Source organism: Mesocricetus auratus, unplaced genomic scaffold (genome assembly GCF_017639785.1).
Source record: "Mesocricetus auratus isolate SY011 unplaced genomic scaffold, BCM_Maur_2.0 Super-Scaffold_100040, whole genome shotgun sequence".
In the NCBI taxonomy this organism is placed as follows: Eukaryota; Metazoa; Chordata; class Mammalia; order Rodentia; family Cricetidae; genus Mesocricetus; species Mesocricetus auratus.
This window is the reverse complement of record NW_024429217.1, coordinates 5,765,531-5,784,562: the sequence shown is the minus strand read 5'-3', so window position 1 is coordinate 5,784,562 and position 19,032 is coordinate 5,765,531. Positions and strand designations below refer to the sequence as shown.

At 43.9% G+C, this 19,032-nt stretch overlaps 1 protein-coding gene across 8 annotated transcripts in view; it reads left to right on the top strand.

Annotated features, from left to right (window-relative positions):
• The first annotated feature begins 14,634 nt into the window (after positions 1-14,634).
• Cep126 (centrosomal protein 126) overlaps positions 14,635-19,032 on the top strand; it is a 60,693-nt gene continuing 56,295 nt past the window's right edge. For 3 of the 8 annotated variants that reach the window (XM_040734731.1, XM_040734730.1, XM_040734732.1), the window contains exons 1-2: positions 14,635-14,792; positions 18,314-18,433. In XM_040734731.1, coding sequence (XP_040590665.1) covers positions 14,668-14,792; positions 18,314-18,433 — 245 coding nt within the window. In that variant the 5' untranslated portion in view covers positions 14,635-14,667. Of the gene's footprint in view, positions 14,793-15,120; positions 15,574-18,313; positions 18,434-19,032 lie in introns of those variants that run through there. The other 5 variants (XM_040734729.1, XM_040734728.1, XM_040734725.1 and 2 more) reach the window with 5 other exon arrangements.

Here is a 19,032-nt window from a genome sequence, read left to right as displayed (position 1 = left end):
TGCAGAGGGCCCAGCTCCATCCCGTGCAGGCTCCCCAGCTGTTGGTCTAGAGTCCGTGAGCTCCCATGAGCTCAGCTCATCTCTCTTTGTGGGTCCCCCATCATTATTTTGATCACACTTACTCCTATAGTCCTTCCTTCCTCTCTACAATTGGACTCCCAGAGCTCACTCAGGTGCTTGGCTGTGGATCTCTGTCTGCATCTGCTTCCATCAGTCACTGGATGTAGGTTCTGTGACGATACTTAAGGGTAGTCACCAATCTGATTACCGGGGAAGGCCAGTTCAGGCACCTTCTCCCCTATTGCTAGGAATCCTAGCTGGGGTCATCCTTGTTGATTCCTGGGAATTTTCCTAGCACCAGGTTTCTCCCCAACCCCATAATGGCTCTCTCTGTCAAGATATCTCTTTCATTGCTCTCCCTCTCCACCCCTCCCCCAAATTGACCATCCCATTCCCTCTCAACCTTCATCCTGCCCCCAGTTTACCCAGGAGATCTCATCTATTTCCCCTTCCCAGGGCGATCCATGCGTCCTTCTTAGTGTCTCGCTTTTTACCTAGATTCTCTGGATCTGTGGATTGTAGCCTTGTTATTCTTTCACCTGTTTGGTTAGAGTTACCCCAAGTTATTTTATGTTGTTTGCGGATATTGTGAAAGGTGCTGTTTGTTGATCTGATTTCTTTCTCTATATCATTTGTATATAGGACTACGTTTTTAGTTAATCTAGTGTCCTGGCACATTACTGAAGGTGTTTATCAGCTGTAGGAGTTCCCGGGTAGAGTTTTGGGGTCACTTATGTAGACTAGCATATCATCTGCAATTTGTATCTCCTTGATCTCCTTTTGTTGTCTTACTGCTCTAGCTAGAACTTCAAGTACAATGTTCAATAAATATGGGCAGAATGGAAGCCCTGTCTTCTTCCTGATTTTAGTGGAATCAATTTGAGTTTCTCTCGATTTAGTTTGATGTTGGCTGCCAGATTTCTGTATATTGCTTTTATTATGTTTAGGTATGCTCTTTGTATCCCTAATCTCTCCAAGACCTTTATTATGAAGGAGTGTTAGATTTTTGTCAAAGGCTTTTTCAGCATCTAATCAGATGATCATACTTTTTTTTTCTTTCAGTTTGCTTATATAGTGGATTACATTGACAGATTTCCATATGTTGAACCAACACTGCATCTCTGGAATTAAGCCTACCTGATCATGGTGGATGATTTTTCTGATGTGTTCTTGGATCCAATTTGCCAGTATTTTATTGAGTATTTTTGCATTAATGTTCAAGAGGGATGTTGGTCTGTAATTCTCTTTCTTGGTTGCATATTTGTGTGTATTGGGTATCAGGGTAACTGTAGCTTCATAAAAGAGAGTTTGGCAATGTTCCTTCTGTTTCTATTGTATGGGAGAATTTGAGGAGTATTGATATTTTTTTAAAAGTCTCATAGAATTCTTTGCTGAAACCATCTGGCCCTGGACCTTTGGGGGGTGGGAACTTTTAATGACCGCTTCTACTTCCTTAGGGGTTATATGTCTATTTAAATTGTTTATCTGGTCTTGATTTAATTTTGGTATTTGGCACCTATTTAGAAAATTGTCCATTTCTTTTCGATTTTCCAATTTTGTGGAGTGCAGGCTTTTGAAGTATGATCTGATGATTCTCTGGATTTCCTCGATGTCTGTTGTTATGCCCCTCTTTTCATGTCTGATTTTGCTAATTTAGATATTCCCTCTCTGCCTTTTGGTTAGTTTGGATAAGAATTTGTCTATCTTGTTGATTTTCTCAAAGAACCAACTCTTTGTTTCATTGATTCTTGATATTGTTCTCTTTTTTGCTATTTGTTTATTTCAGTCCTCAGCTTATTTCCTGTCATCTACTCCTCCTGGGTGAGTTTGCTTCTTTTCTAGAGCTTTGAGGTGTGCTGTTAAGTTGCTAGTGTGAGATTTCCCCGTATTCTTTATGTAGGCACTTAGTGCTATGAACTTTCCTCTTAGCATAGTTTCTCATAAGTTTGGGTATGTTGTACAGTCATTTTATGGAATTCTAGAAAGTCTTTAATACCTTTCTTTATTTCTTCCGTGACCTAGTGGTGATTCAGTTGAACATAGTTTAGTTTCCATGAGCTTGTAGTATTTTTATGTAATTAGTGTTGTTGAATTCCAACTTTAAGCCATGGTGATCTGATAAGATACATGGAATTATTCCAATTTTTGTTGATATTTGCTTTGTGATGAGTATGTGGTCAATTTTGGAGAAGGTTCCATGAGGTGCTGAGAAGAAAGTCTATTCTTTTGTGTTTGGGTGCAATGTTCTGCAGATGTCTGTTAAGCCCATTTGAGTCATAACATGTTAGTTCCCTTATTTCTCTGGCAAGTTTCTGTCTGGCAGACCTGTCCAGTGCTAACAGTGGGGTGGTGAAATCTCCCACTATTAGTGTGTAGGGTTTGATGTGTGATTTAAGCTTTAGTAACGTTTCCTTTACAAATGTGGTGCCCTCATATTAGGGGCATAAATGTTCAGAATTGAGACTTCATCTTGATGAATTTTTCCTGTGATGAATATGAAATGCCTTTCTTCATCTCTTTTGATTAATTTTAGTTTGAAGTCTATTCTGTTAGATATTAGGATAGCTATGCCAGCTTGCTTCTTAGGTCCATTTGATTGGAAATTTTTTTCAAAATTCTTTACTCTGACGAAATGTCTGTGTTTGAAGTTGAGGTGTGTTTCTTGCATGCAGCAACAGGTCAGTTCCTGTTTTTACATGCATTCTGTTAGCCTTCTCATAAGCAAATAAAGTCCATGAATACTAAGGAATATTAAAGAACAGTGGTTGTTAATTCCTGTTATTTTGGGGGTTTTGGTGGTAGAGGTAGTATGTGTGTGTTTCCCTTCTTTGGGATTTACTGGTGTGGAATTATCTATTACTTGCATTTTGAGGGTGGAGCTAATTTCCTTGGGTTGGAGTTTTCCTTCTAGTACTTTCTGTAGGGCTGGATTTGTGGATAGGTATTGTTTAAATCTGGTTTTATCATGGAATATCTCATTTTGTCTATGGTGATTGAAAGTTTTGTTGGATACAGTAATCCCGGGAGGGGGGCATCCGTTGCCTCTTAGTGTCTGCAGAACATCTCTCTAGGACCTTCTGGCTTTCAGAGTCTCCACTGAGAAGTCAGGTGATAGGAAGCCTGACTTTATATGCTACTTGGCCTTTTTCCTTTGCAACTCTCAATATTCTTTAGTCCATATGTTTTGCCTATTATTTGGTGAGGGGACTTATCTTTTGGTTATCTATTTGGTGTTCTGTAGCTTCTTGTATCTTCATAGGCTTATCCTTCTTTAGATTGGAGAGTTTTCTTCTATGATTTTGTTGAATGTATTTTCTGTGCCTTTGAGCTGGGATTCTTCTTCTTCTATCCCTATTACACTTAGGTTTGGTGCTTTCATGGTGTCCTAGATTTCCTGGGTGTTTTGTGTTAAGATTTTGTTGGATTTAATGTTTTCTTTGACTGATTAATTTGTTTCCTATATCCAATGCCAGAGATTCTCTCTTCCCTCTCTTGCATTCTGTTGGTTATACTTGCAGTTCCTATTCATTTACCCAGATTTTCATTTCCAGAATTCCCTTGGTTTATGTTTTTCTTTATTGCCTCTATTTCAATTTTCAAGTCTTAAACTGTTTTCTTCACCTGATTGTTTTTTCCCCTTGGCTTTCTTGGTTTTCTTTGAGGGATTTATTGATCTCTTCCAATTTTTTGCTAGTCTTTTCCTCAATTGCTTTAAGGGATTTTTTTCATTTCCTCTTTAAGGGTCTCTATCATCTTCACAAAGTTATTTTTAAGGTTGTTTTCCTCTGCCTCATCTGCATTGGGATGTTTCAGTCTTGCTGTTGAAGAACCACTAGGTTCTGGTGGTTCCATATTACTCTTGATATTGTTGAATGTATTCTTACACTGCCATTTACCCATCTGGGTCTGGGATAATTATAGGCCCATGTGTTGATTCTTGTGATGTCTTTATTGGATGGGTCTTTTGTTCCTTTACTGTCATTTTCCTTTATTGTCTTTTGGCCTGAATGGCCAAAGGTTCTGGTAATTGGCTGGCCGTCGGGTCTAAAAAGGCTTCCTCAGCTGAGGTTTGCGGGAGTGTAGGCACCTAGATCCAGCCTATTGTCCTGTTCTTCCTGCTGGCCTGGGCTTTACTTGTACCTATCAGGTACAACCCGTGCCTATGAAGTCTCTTCTTCTACCTGGTATAGGTTTTGCCTATGCCTGTTCTTCCAACTGATGTGGGTGGCACTTGTGCCTGCAGGGTCTGATGATGTTGCGGGAGAGGGCTGCTCACTGGGAGGCTGCTCTCCTTCCAACTGGTGCATGTGATGCCTGTGCCTCTAGGGGCTGCTGATCTTGTGGGGGCGCTTCCAGGGGGAGGTTGATGGGTTCTGTGGGTTTGGGCAGCAGAGAGGGGCTTGTCGTTTACAGTCTCCAGTGGGTGGCGGTGGAACAGCCAATCTGCAGGACTCTTACCTGCTGTCTGTTTGCTGGGGCTAAGATGGGAGGGGGAGGGGCACAGGATGTGCCCTGGGGCTAATGGCCTAGGGATTGGGACAGTTTAGCTGGGAGACTACTCCCTCACCTCTTCTTCCAGTTGGCACAGACTGTGCTTCAGAAGTCATATCATTCTTACGAACATGGTTTTTACCTCAGAAAATGGTAAAATGAACAAGAGAGGTGGCTCAATGGTTAAGAGCACTGGCTGATCCTCTGCAGGACCTTGTTTGATCCCATCACCGGTGTGGTCTTCCCGGGAGTCTACTGCCCTCTTCTGGCCTCCTTGGGCAGCAAGCAAACACATGGTGCACAGGCATGCATTCATACATGCAGACAAGACACCCATACACATGAAACTAAAGTTCTTAACTGTAACAGTGGCTTTCATAAAAATATGAAGTAGAGGCAACTGGCAAAACAGGAACACTACTATGTTTACTCATCTTTGACTATTGAAATTCATTCAACATGGCCATCCAAAGTTGATAATTAACTTTAAAAACAATGTTTCAGCCAAATTTAATCTTTAATGGTTATACTAACCAGTTAAGTACCACATTTCTAGCTCTAATTGGTGTATTTTACAACTACATTAGTACAAACAGTTCAGAAATCCTGAACTGTTATTTACTGAAAATGGTGACCCAACTATACCACCTCTGGGAATATATCCATGTCCTACTACAGAGGTTCATTCATATCCACCATCACTATAGCTATATTCATAACATCTAGGAAATGGAATTAGCTAAGATGTCCATCACCTGATGAACAGATGAGGAAAATGTGGTACCGACACACAATGAAGTTTTATATCACTTTAAGGGAATAAAATTTACAGAAAGACGAACCAGAATGTTCATTATACCAATCAGGCAACCCAAGCCCAGACAGACAAAGCTTCACACTCTCTCTCATATGTGGGTCCTAGCTTCAGGTAGTTAGAACTGTGTGTTTAATTTGGTGTGTCTATCCAGCTTAGGAAGCTACAAAGGACCCGGAAGGAGGAAGAAGATGCAGGAAGGGAAAACACAGCAGAGTGAATGTGATATGAAAGTAGAGAGGGAAATCATGAGGCCAATGGCTTAAGTCTGGGTGGGAGTGGAGGAACGAGGGGTATGGAGATAGTAGCGAGTAAACCAAAATTATGGATATAGGAAAAAGCTTTTGGAAACGCACTAAGCAAGCAAATTCTTAAAAAAAAATTTTAAGAAGTGAGTTTGAACAAAGATACCCTCAATGGGTGGATAAATGTTTCATCCAGAAGACACAGGCTATTAAATGAAAAATCTCAATGCTAGTCATTGCATACTTCCTATGAGTTATTGGTCATGGTAGCCCCAGAAGCTACCAAAAATAATGTCATTGCTCTTTGTCTCTCACCAAAACTAGATGAAAATCCCTATTGGTGAACACCCTTGGCCACAAGGCATAGAAAATCCAAGTTCAAGCTGACCTAAACATGTCCCCCCTGCTGACTAGACACCATAGCACTGGAAGGGCTGTGCACTCCACGAGAGCAGAAGTGTCCTCGCTTCCCCACTGGTGCTATCTGCATGCTACAACACTGACCTTCCAGGCAACATGTTCCACAGGTACAATAGCGACATGCCTGTTTCAGTGGTAACCGAATGGTCCAGATTCAAGGCCAGCTCCACAGAAAATCCATGCTTGGTGCTGTAAACCTTGTCGAAGACCCCATATCTGGGGATGACTCTGGGGCAGGTGGATCTCCTACTTTTTTTTTGCTAAGTGGACATATCAAACTGCCTTTCAAATATCTATGTGTATAGTCATACCGGTGCTATTCTTAACTTTGGTCAGAGATGCTTCTTTTTGCAGTGAGCAGGAATCAACGGGGAGACTCATACCAAGTCAGAGTGCTGAGAGTAAGGGATTGTTAAATGCTCTGCTCTAAATGGTACATTGATGCTATCCCTCCCAAGGCTAAGAGATCAACACAGAACAGGGAGCAGAAAGTGTGGCAAGAGGCAGAGGATGGGAAGGGTGCCGTGGATCACTGTCTTCTGGGAAAGCATAGACATTGCACTCATGAACACTCAGCACCTATGGCTACCCATGCAGGATCAAGCCAGTCAAAATACCAGCATGGAGGAGGGAGCTAAGAAGTCAGCCACAGGAGGTCATTCTTCTTCAGAGACATCGCTGCAGGTAAGTTATCCATATTCATGTAGACAGCAGTAATTAAACTTGGGGTTATTTCTATTTATTTTTAATTAGAAACAAGATTGCTTCACATGTCAAGCCCAGCTCCCTCTCCCTCCCCTCCTCCCCCGCTCCCACTAGCCCCCTAAACCCCCACCCAATCCCCACTCCACTCTCCAGGGAGGGTGAGACCCTTCATGGGGGATCTCCAAAGTCTGTCATATCATCCAGGGCAGGGTGTAGGCCCTGCCGCATGTGTCCAGGATGAGAGAGTATCCCTCTATGTGGAACGGTCTCCCAAAGTCAATTCGTATGTCAGGGATAAACACTGATCTACTACCGAAGGCCCCAAAGATTGCCAAGGCCTCCTCACTGACACCCATGTTCAGGGTGTCTGGATCAGTCCCATGCTGGCCTCTCAGCCACCAATCTGGGGTCCATGAGTTCACCCTCGTTCAGGTCATCTGCCTCTGTGGGTTTCACCAGCCAGGTCTTGATTCCTTTGCTAATCACTTCTCCCTCTCTGCAACTGGATTCCAGTAATTCAGTTCAGTGTTTAGCTGTGGGTGTCTGCCTCAGCTTCCATCAACTACTAGATGAAGGCTCTAGGATGGCATACAAGGTAGTTGTCAATTTCATTATCAGGGAGGGGCATTTAAGGTAGTCTCTCCACTATTGTTTAGCTTGCAAGTTGGTGTCATCCTTGTAGATCTCTGGAAATATCACTAGTGCCATACCTCTCCTCAAATCTATAATGACACCCTCTATTATGGTATCTCTCATCCTGATCTCTATTCTTCCCCGGACTCAACCTTCCTGCTCCCCCATGTCCTCCTCTCCCCTCCTCTTCTCCCCTCTCTATTTCCCAGCTCCCTCTCCCCTCCCCCCATGCTCCCAATCCAATCAGGAGATCCTGTCCCATTCCACTTCTCTGGGATACCGTGCATATCTCTCTTAGGTCCTCTCTGTTTCCCAGGCTCTCTGGTGTGGGAACAACAGACCTTGGCCTGAGACCCACTCCTCCATCAGCCTGGGAGCAGGCAGCTGTGAGACAATGTTTACTGAAAACATGTTTACTGAAAACAATCCAGTGCCCTAAGAAATGTTTATTGGAGCTATAAGTTCCCAATAAGGGCTCACTCACTGAAACACCCTGACCTTGATCCTTCTTTTCCCCCTTGGGGTCGAATAGTAGCAGCTAACACTTGGCCCTGGATGAAATTACCATTAATGTCTCTACAGATCCGGATGTAGTCATTTAGACTTTTGTTGCGGTGGGACCGAAGGGCCTCCTTACAGTACTTATTTGATTTTCGGAAGCCATCTGTTTGGTGAATGGCATCGCAGGCCCAATGCCCCCAAATATTCTTTCTGCCGCCTGACTGAGGTGGTCTACAAAGTCTTAAAAAGGTTCGGAGGGTCCTTGAAGGACTTTGGACAGGTGATCCCCTCCTTCCTTGGAAGGCAATGCTTTCCAAGCACCTTGGGCTGCTGCCGCCACTTGGGCATAGACTGCGATGTCATATTGTGTTTGTTTTTGAGCGGTGGCATACTGACCACTCCCAGTAAGCATCTCCACATTTCTCTGGGGCTGTCCGGCCTGTGCATTCCTTTGGGCTGTCTGGCTGCATCTTTCTTGAAATTCACCTCTCCAAATCAAGTAATCTCCCCCCCCAGATAGAGCTGCTCTGCAAAGCTGCTGCCAATCGCCAGGTGTCAAATTAAGAGGCACAAAAGATTCCATTAAGGAAAGTGTAAAGGGAGCCTGTACTCCATAATTTAGAGTTGCCTCTTTAAGTTGTTTTATGTCTTTGAAACTTAAAGGGTCATGGCGGCAAATGACCTGCTTGGGATTGTTTGGGTCTGGAACTTCCATTACTGGGGCCACCACCGGGCAGCATTCAACCCCTCCTCTGGGTCTTCCCTCAAGGTCTGAGAAGGAGGAGTCCCTTATTTTAGAGTATGGAGGAGGATTTCTCTCCCTGTCCTGTCTTTTTTTAATTCGAGTCCTTTTTAGTGCTTTTTTAAGGGCCAAGACCTCAGCAAGTAACTGTTCCTTCTCTGACGAGTCAGAGTCCAAGTCTGAGCTATTTTCATTTTCTAGGTCTCACAGAGTAGGATATAACTGATTCTGACTGGAGTCCCTCTTTTTGGGTTGGGCCCCCAAGATCTCTATTCTTTTGTTGTTGCTAAGAGACTCCTCCTCATCCTCACTAACAATGGAGCCTCTAGTTTCAGGCAGGGTTTCTTCAGATGATTCGTCCTCACTGTCTGCCTCAGAACTCAGGGAGGCTTGAGTCTCAGTCTCTCGTAACTCTGAAAAAGCCTCTTTTGTGGCCTGGACTACCTGGTAGTGGCTAGCCTTATCTGTCAAAAGTGCACCCCTCACTAATCTCCTTAAGGAGAATGTGGATGGGGGCAAGGACTCAGGTCCCTCTTTTCGTAAAAGTTGATGAAGATCACAGCGAATCTCCTCCCAATCTGGGATATGTAAGCTTCCCCCAGTAATGAACCATGGACTCACTCATTCGATTGATTATAGAAAGCCTTCTAGGGTTTTAGCCTTGACTATGATCCCCTGTCCTTCAAGTAACTGTTTTACTTGATACTATAATTCAAGCTTCCTAGGACTATTCCCCATCGTTTTTTTTTTTTTCTTATTTTTCACAATCAGTCCCTGGCCAGCAAAAGGGATGAACCCACCCACTTACCTCACTTTCACGATCTCGGTGGGACCTCCAATTGCCACGCCCTGCTGCACAGCCTGTATCCGAGAATGTGGCGAGGGTGTCAGGATTGATGACACAGAGACCAGTAGGTTGCATTAAGAAATCTTTATGCTCCCCAAGAAGGCTCAGGAGAACTTCCCAAGAAGCACTTCCCTCCAGAAAAGCTTCTGTCATACATACACCCACACACGCACACATCCCCCTTCCTCCTCCTGGCTGGTGGTTAAATCCCTGACACCAGAATCGGCAGCAGCAGGGGACAGGAAGAGGTGGCTAGCCATTGGAAAGATCAAAGTCAGTGTGTTTCAGTGAGGGAGCCCTTATCGGGAACTTATAGCTCCGGTAAACATTTCTTAGGGCACTGGATTGTTTTCAGTAAACATGTTTTCAGTAAACATTGTCTCACAGCTGCCTGCTCCCAGGCTGAGGGAGAAGTGGGTTTCTGGCCAAGGTCTGTTGTTCCTACACTCTGGTGGTGGGATTGTAGGCTGGCACTCCCCTGATCCATGCCTAAAATCCATATATGAGTGAGTGCATACCATGTTTGTCTTTTTGTGACTGGGTTACCTCACTCAGGATTGTTTCTTCTAGTGTCATTCATTTGCCTGCAAATTTCAAGATTTCATTGTTTTTTTCTGTTGAATAGTATGCCATTGTGTAAATGTACCACATTTTCTCTATCCACTCTTCAGTTGAGGGGCATCTAGGTTGCTTCCAGGTTCTGGCTATTACAAATAATGCTGCTAGGAACATAATGGAACAGACATCCTTGTTGCATGAATGTGAATCTTTTGGGTATATGCCTAAGAGAGGAATTGCTGGATCTTGTGGTAGACTGATTCCCATTTTCCTGAGGAATCTCCATACTGATTCCCAAAGTGAATGTACGAGCTGACACTCCCACCAGCAGTGGAGGAGTATTCCCCTCTCTCCACATCCTCTCCAGCATAAACTGTGGTTGGTATTTTTGTAGCCATTCTGACAGGAGTAAGATGATATCTCAGAGTTGTTTTGATTTGCATTTCCTGGATGGCTAAGGATGTTGGGCACTTTCTTAAGTGTCTCTCAACCAGTTTAGACTCCTCTATTGAAAATTCTCTATTTAGTTCTGTATCCCACGTTTTAATTGGATCCTTTGGTGTTTTGGAGACTTGCTTCTTGAGTTCTTTGTAAATTTTGGAGATCAACCCTCTGTCAGATGTGGGGTTAGTGAATATCTTTTCCCATTCTGTGGGCTGCCTTTTTGTCTTTTTGACTGTGTCTTTGCCTTACAGAAGCTTCTCAGCTTCAGGAGGTGCCTTTTATTAATTGTTGATCTCAGTGTCTGGGCTACTGGTGTTATGCTCAGGAAGCTGTCTCCTTGGGCCTGTCTTCTCATTTGAGATATTATCTTCTCCACCTCCTTTCAGAGTCAAAACAGAGTCATTGTTTTTATGGTGCTGGTACATTGGCTTGTACATAGTAAGCACACAAATATTTACTTAATATTTACTGAATAAAGAAATATCTTAAACTAATTACCTCTTCGTGCCTTTACTTCCTTGCAACCAATTGTGTAAAGCCAAACGCTCTTAACTATCATTTACTGAAACTACTTCGTTAGGGGTTCACCAGCAAAGGCATAGCAGCAGCTGGAAGTGTGGACTGCCTGGTTTGAATCTTCATTTCACCACTCCCTTCCTCTTACACCTTGGAGAAACTTCCCCAATATTGCCATAGCTCAATTACACCTTTTATAGACCTGGAATCATTGTGTGGATTAAATTTGGTAAAACAGATCCATACTTGCCAGGCAGTGGTGGCACACATCTTTAACCCCAGCACTCGGGAGGCAGAGGCAGGCAGATCTCTGTGAGTTTGAGGCCAGCCTGGTCTACAAGAGCTAGTTCCAGGACAGCCTCCAAAGCCAGAGGGAAACCCTGTCTCTAAAAACAAACAAAAAATCGGACACAGGCTGCGCAGCGGGCGTGGCAACTTAGCACACTGTTAGAAGCGACAAGCAATCAAGGATGATACAGTGTCACTGTTTAATTATTTCACTTCATATACACACCATTCCAACACTATTGGCAATATTAGTGACCTCAATAATCTATTAGTAGATGGGTATGTACTTTTGATTTTAAGCTTCTAGTTAAATTATTATGAAATTGAATGAAGAATAGCATTCTAAATCAGATAGAACTTACAAAGCTTTGTTCTTTCAAAGCTTTCCCGGAGATGAACTCAGGAAACTCACTTGTGCGAGAAAATACTTCTGTGGAAAGCAGGGGGAACTGTCTGCAGACAAGACCACGGTGAGAGCACAAGGGCTTGCCCATCACGGGCTGTGCATGACTTGCTAGTTTGTGACCGCTGTTACAATAAATGAGCATGAGTCACTGGTAAGGCTCACTCGGACTTTGAAAATTCCTCTAGTCAGAATATCAGAACCTGCTCTCAGAGTATATTTTTGGTAATGAAAAGCTATATTTCAGCTCAACATAAACAAGCTGGGCTTCAGCCACTGGCAGATATCGAACAGGGTAAAAAGGAGAGACATAACAAATGTCTAGCTAGGACGGGAGAGATGGCTGAGCAGTTACAGCTCTTAGTTTCAGTTCTCAGAACTGATCCAATGGCTTCCTCTGGCCTCCACAGTCCCTACATACATGATGCAGACACAAACACATAAAGCAAGGCTTTAGCTTTTTAACTCACTTTAAAAATGTCTAGTGCCCAGTCAGATTTCTCTATTTTGTTTCTGTGTGGAGCATATAAAAGTCTGTGGATACATTGCTGACTGGAGCTCTCTGAGCTGCTCCTGATAATTACTCTTTGTCCAATAAACCCTATTAAATTGAATTCGTCTCAGGTTTTCCTATTAATTAGTACAGTATTCCACTGAGATCATATAACAATAAAATGACTTTTACTTTCTTTTGTAAGTAGAACATTATTAAGTTGTGCGGTAGTGTTAATGAAGTTGAGGCCTCTTATTCCTTTCTTTAGCCCTTAATTATTTCCCTCCGCAGGAGCTGAGGCAACTCACACAGACATTGGAGCTGGTCAGCAACCCGGCATGGATGGGGCTGAAAAGGCTCCACCCACTCCTACCGTTCTTTCCCGTTTTAATAAGTCACAATACTCGTTCTGAGTTGGAAAGTCATTTCATTATATGTACATGTACCTATGCGACTTGCTCTGGCATGGTTATGGAGGCCAAAAGACAGCGTTCAAGACTTGGTTCTTACCTGCCACAATGTGCATCAGACGTGGCAGCAAATGGCTTTGAGTTAAATTTTTCTTTTTTTATTACCTTTGCAAAGCAACACTTAAATGAAGAATAATTACACGAGCAAGCATTTGTAGATGATGGAGAAAACAAATCATGCCCCCTTTTTTTTCTTTGTGTGTTTTTTAGACAGGTTCTCATGTTTCTTTGGTCTGTACATTCTGCTAAGCAATCTGGGAGTTTGTACACACAAAAAATAAATAAATTGAAAATTTTTAACTAAGATCCAGTCAAAATTTATGTTTTTACATTGAGCTCCAACAAAAGGCTCAGCCTTGTTCCAAATTCTCACTTACATAGCCATTAACCTAGTGGCTCGATCTGTTTAATTTCCCACACAGAACCCATTTCGATATGATGATCTCTTCCGGCATCTCTTCCCAGGAGATTATTAAGCTAAATCTGGCTTCTTTCCAGGCGGGTTTTTGTTGTGATGGTCCATTTGCAGACGCTGCAGCCAAGCCAGTGAAGCCCTTACAAGCAGGGCAGTAGCGAGAGGGCGGCCCAAGTGTCAAGGCATGGGTGAGGGCGAGGGAGGAAAGAAACTTTCCATCTCCTAAAGCTTTCTTTTTTTTTTCTTTTCTTTTCTTTTTTTTTTTAGAGACAGTGATTTTTGACGAGAGTAATACCCAGGAACATCTCACGACCTAAAACCTCTCCACAGGATTCCATCCATACCTAACAAATTCTGCACCAAGTGCTTATTCCCAAGCGGCCAAGTCATATTTGTCCGTGTCTAGGGATTTTTCCATTCACCTGTAAACACGCTCAAGAAAACACTCACAAAAGAGGAGAACCGAATGACGCTCTAAAGCATAGTGCAGCCCTGCTCTCTCACAGCCTGGGGTCCCGGACATAAAGGGTCTGCCTCTGCCCAAGTCGGCCTTGGGAGACATGTACGGTTGGTTTAATAAAGAGCTGAGGGCCAATAGCTAGGCAGGAGGCACAGGCAGGGCTTCCTGGCAGGCAAAGGAAGTAGGAGAAGATAATCTGGGCCCACGAAAGACGCCAGGAGAAACAGGAGGTGTAGGATGGAAGGAGGTGACACTTCCTGGGATGTAGATTAACGTGGTGACGTCTTGTTTGTGCAAACACAGCCTGTCTGAAGACCACAGCGGGGTAGTTTGCCGGGGGCTAACCATAGAAGTCTGGAGGTCCGAACAGAAAGACCTATCACTGGCTAATAAGTTACAAGAGCTAGCTAGGTACAAGCCTCAGCTATAGGCCCAGCTTTCATAATTAATAAGAGGGCTCGGGGTCATTATGGGCGGGGCCGACGAGAAGCCACTACTACACACCCCAGCCTGCCTTCACCCTGCCTCGGTTGGCTTACCTCGGCTTAGCTCAGCTCGCTCCAGCTCACCTCAGTTTAACCTCTGCTCCCCTCGGTTGGCCTGAGAGTACCTCGGGGCGCCCCGGCTTACCTCCTCTCACCCGGGCTCACCTGCAGCTGGCTCCGGTGTGCCTGTGCTTACCCGGCTCTAATCTCACCCTGCCTCCCTGCGCTCGCCTCCCTTTAACGGCGGCGGGCCTCAGTTTACCTCGGCTGACCTCCCCGCACCGCAGCACCTCCTCCGCATCCCCCGCATCCCCTCCCCTCGCGGCCCCGCCCTCCTGCTTCGGGCAAGCCGGCCCCCATTGGCCGCTCCGCCCAGCCCCGCCCCCAGCCCCGCCCCGCGTTCCGCCTGGATTCCGTCGCGAAGGACGCGGCGTCGGTTGGTTGTCAAGATGGCTGCGGCGGGGTCGCCGCCGCCCGCTCCGCCGTCGCCCCGCGAGGTCGCCGCCCTCACCGCTGCCGTCGTCGCCGCCGTCGCCGGGGCCGCGAAGCCAGCGCTGCCGCCGCGGCCGAGCCCGTGACGCGGGGAGGGAGACGCGCGGGCCCGGAGCGCCGAGGAGGAGGAGGAGGAGGAGGAGGAGGGAGGCCGAGCGGCCATGCGGGCGGCCCTGGGGTGAAGGATGCTGGCGGGCAGGCCCGGAGCCCAGGGCGCAGGCGCGGGCCCGGGCGCCGGCCCCTCGGACCCGCTGGGCGCCCGGGAAGGCGGCGGCGGCGGCGGCGGCCGGCCGCGACCCGCCGCTTACCTGTATCCTTCCGCGGGGGCACGGGAACGGGCAAGTGATTTTGAGAAAGGGACAGTCGCTTTAGCCGCTGCCGCCCCCACCCCGCGACGTGACCTCGTCCCCTGCCGCCGGGCTTCCCACACCCGGACCTGGGATTTTAAAACGCGTCGGCCCTGTATCAGATGGGCCAGCAGTCCGGATGCTCTCACTTTCATAGACACGCCTCCGTGCTGGAGTGTCTTAGAGAAACGCCCCGAGTACAATCCTGTGCTCTTCCATAGTTGACACCCCCGCCCCACCCCAGCCCTCCCCAGAGTTGCTGAACCCAAGCAGCTTCTGGTCATTTTGTTTCCTTCTCTGCCCATTCTGTTGTCAAGCGGAGGAAAGGAAAAGGAGGCCGATCCGAACCCTGACAATCTGGGTTCTGATTTTTTTTTTTCCCTAAGAAATAGTTGAGCTCGCATTTGGTCTTACTGTTGGTGACATAGTGGGAATGTCAGGAAGCTTTGCTTTTAAAGCATAGAATGTCTGTTTACTCTTCCAGAGAACACCGTGGTAATTAGGATTTAGCCTGTGTATTCTCAAAGGACTCTGGCTGGCGGGGATGATGTTGTATGGTCATCTCCATTTTTCTCAAGGAATCTTCACTTGGGTTGCTTCAACCACCCCCACTCTCTCTCCATCTCCTTAGCGCCTTAGGTCCCGGCTTCTGGAATTACAGTTTTAACAGCAAATCACCAGTTTTCACTGAGGGTCTCTTCTTCCGCAGACCCTGCTTTGGGTATCTACTACTGGAGAGGACAGGTATGTGAATTCCATTAATGCCACCCTCTCAGGTGGTGCTTCCCCAACCTTCCCTGCATACGTGGGTCTTCCCTTTGCTCCTGGGACAGGGACAGTAGCTGCTAGCTCTTGTCATCTCATCTTTTGTCTTTCTGCTGCCATGAACTGTCTTCTCAGAGATGTGGTCTGAAGTAAATACTACTGTCTTACGGATTTCACTCTTCATGCTTGACACTGTATTTCTTCTTCAAGACAGTGTTTCTCTGTGTAGCCTTGGCTGTCCTGGAACTCACTCTGTAGACCAGACTGGCCCCTGAACTCATAGAGATCCGCCTGCCTCTGCCTCTGCCTCCTGACAACTGGGATTTAGAGGTGTGTGCCACCCCCACCCCAATGGCATTGTGTCTTCTTATGTGCTGAACTCTTAGTATGCTGTCCTTAATTTGTCTCTATTTCAGAATACAAGAAACTGGCTCATTGACAAAGCATCTATCGCTTCCATTATTTTCATTAGTGACATATCGTTTTTTAATTTGTGTGATAGGAATATTGAACCAATCGAGGACGAGTAAGGAGATGAATTTTTGAAGTACTGATTCAGTTCAGGAGTGTTTAAGTGGAGGCAGTGAGAAGAGACTGGCAGGGAAATGCCTTGCGTGACGAATAGTTACTTGTGTTGTTGACCTAACTGGAAAAACTAAAGGCAGGATGTGAATGCCCATAGTATTCTTTGTTATTTTTTAGTATTAACTATATAGAAATTACATTCTCAGGAGCAGATGTTTGGGGGCAGTTGTTATGATGATGGTTACAAAAAATATTTAAGCATCTAAAAACATCAATACCATTTTTAAATGAAGGAAAGAGAAACATCCTTTATAGCATAGTAAGCAAGGTCACACTGCTCTATTAAGGATGCTCCAAGTAGTATATGCGCTAATGTGTGGACTAGGTTTTATGTGTAGAATTATTTGGATAAATTTAGGACTATATAGGTTTCAGAACATTTGTGATTTTCTATGTGTTCTTAAGATCACAAACATATTGAGCAAAATTGTCCTCCCCTGATGTGTCTTCCCCCATCCTTCTCATCTGGCCCGAAGTCCCTCCTGCAGTGTTGTCTTGAAAGAAGAAAGGTATATTTACATTTGCTGCTGACTTTAAAAAGCTAACCATCTTCTTGTGGTCTGATCCTAATAAAGGACTCAACCACAAAAGGGAAAATACAGCTAGACCTGTTATAACCAAATTCCCTTCCCTTTCATGTAATTGTTACAAATCCTTTAGAAGACACCTTTAAAAATGTGTATGTGTGTTTGAGTTTGTGTTAATGACAGAATTTTAGTTAAAATGAAGGCAAAATTAATTTCTTGCCTGTGGAGGAAGAAAGTTGATAAAATCACAAAATGATTAAAAACAAGTAAGTTCCCATTATAAAAGGATCAAATTAATATTATTTTGAAATACAGAGTTTCTTTATAATATTGATGCCAAAATGCTATAAGATCCTGGAATTAACATCATATATAACATAACATTATTACATATATTTATTGTAGTCTACATTATTGTCAGCAACCGATTTTGTACCTTAATTTTTGGGACAAATCTTTTAAACAACTGTTTATTATAAAGCAAGCAGACAAGGAGTCATGCCATATAATTTGTAACTTTGCTGTAATCTCACTCATATCCAGATCTCATGATGGGGTGTTAAATACGTAAGTCAGCAGTTCTCAACCTGTGGGTCACAATTCCTTTGGGCTTCAAATGACTTTCTCACAGGGGTTGCATATCAGATATTTACATTACAGTTCATAACAGTAGCAAAATTACAGTTATGAAGTAGCAACAAAATTTATGGTAGCATTAGGAAGGTTGAGAACCACTAAATTAAGTGGTAATTCATTGACCATTTATTGAAATTCAAAATCATGAAAAATACAGAAATGGTGTGATAAATTTGACAATAGTTAAAGTTCAAATAAATTGGGAAAGCCAATTAACTATGTGAGTGCAGCTTAAGGAATGGTTACTTATATGTGAACTTCAATTTACTAGGATCACCAGAGTACTCGATTTCCTCTAGAAAATATTTATGAGCAGATGGCTTATTCTCTCTCTCTCTCTCTCTCTCTCTGTCTCTCTCTCTCTGCCTCTCTCTCTGCCTCTCGTTCTTTGGAGACAGGGTTTCTCTGTGTAGCCCTGGCTGTCCTGGAACTCTCTCTGTAGACCAGGCTGACCTCGAATTCACAGAGATCCGCCTGCCTCTGCCTCCTGAGTGCTGGGACTAAAGGTGTGCCCCCACCCGGCTGTCCCTGTGTCTTCTCATCTCTCCATTTGCCCTCAACAGGGGTTTGAGGAGGAAAGCTTCATTCCTAAACAGTGAATTTTTTATTTTATACTGTAGACATTTAACTCATCTACTCCCTGTTACTAAATCTTGCATTTCCTTACATATAACCCAAAAAAATACCTTACCAGTAGCTATCCAAATATCTGATAGTGAGCAAAAACTAAGTTCATGATTTCTAAAGGTGATTTATTTTCCCCTCAGGGAAAGTCTGAGGGAAGATTATATGTGTGTGTCTACATATGTCTGTCATTTGCTGATCATATACCAACACTAATGTGTACGCATTTTAGTTGTCCCACAAAAACAGTATAGCATCATTACCATGAGGTTTAACTACATCAGACAGTCTTGACACTTACCCACTAAAGATGTAAGCTGTTGTTCTTAACTAAGTGATACCACTAGAGATATGAAAATCCATCTCGAGAAAAATTTAGAAGAAGAACGCCAGATACTACTACAGCAACAAAAAATTTGCCGGAATCGAGCACGTAAATATTTCATGGAGTCAAATCGGAGAAGAAAGTAAGTCATTGTATTTTATTCAGAAGTATAGAAACTCAAAGTTATTCTAAGTTAATAGTTTCTCTACTTTGAGGTGCTTCCTAGACTTGAGCCATGACCATGGTTTATTTAAAGAACAAATGATGAAGATCCTCATGATTTTGTAAGTTTTCTTTTTCTGCCTAGAAGATCATGTCTATTTTCTAGCTACTGAGTGTGACTGTCATGGTTTTTTCTTGTTACAGAACAGTTTATAACACTGACAGATGTTTATTAAAATGACTGTGAAGTGTATTAATGTCTTATTGGTTTTGTATATCATAATCAGCACGTATTTAACTTCAACTAGACTATAATGATTTGATTTACTCCTCCATTCAATTACAAAAAGAGAGGAAAGATGAGCACTGGTAGGACTCCTTAAATCAAATTTTATATGTCATTACAGACAAAGTTATCTGTGGAGACTATAAACTAAAATGAAGTAAAATCAGAAGTATCCAGCCACTTCTTATCATTTCTAGGATTTTTAATTATCAAATTTGTTTTATTTTGTTTCTTGAAGACAGGGTTTTTCTATGCAGCCCTGACTATCCTGGAACTCACTCTGTAGACTGGCT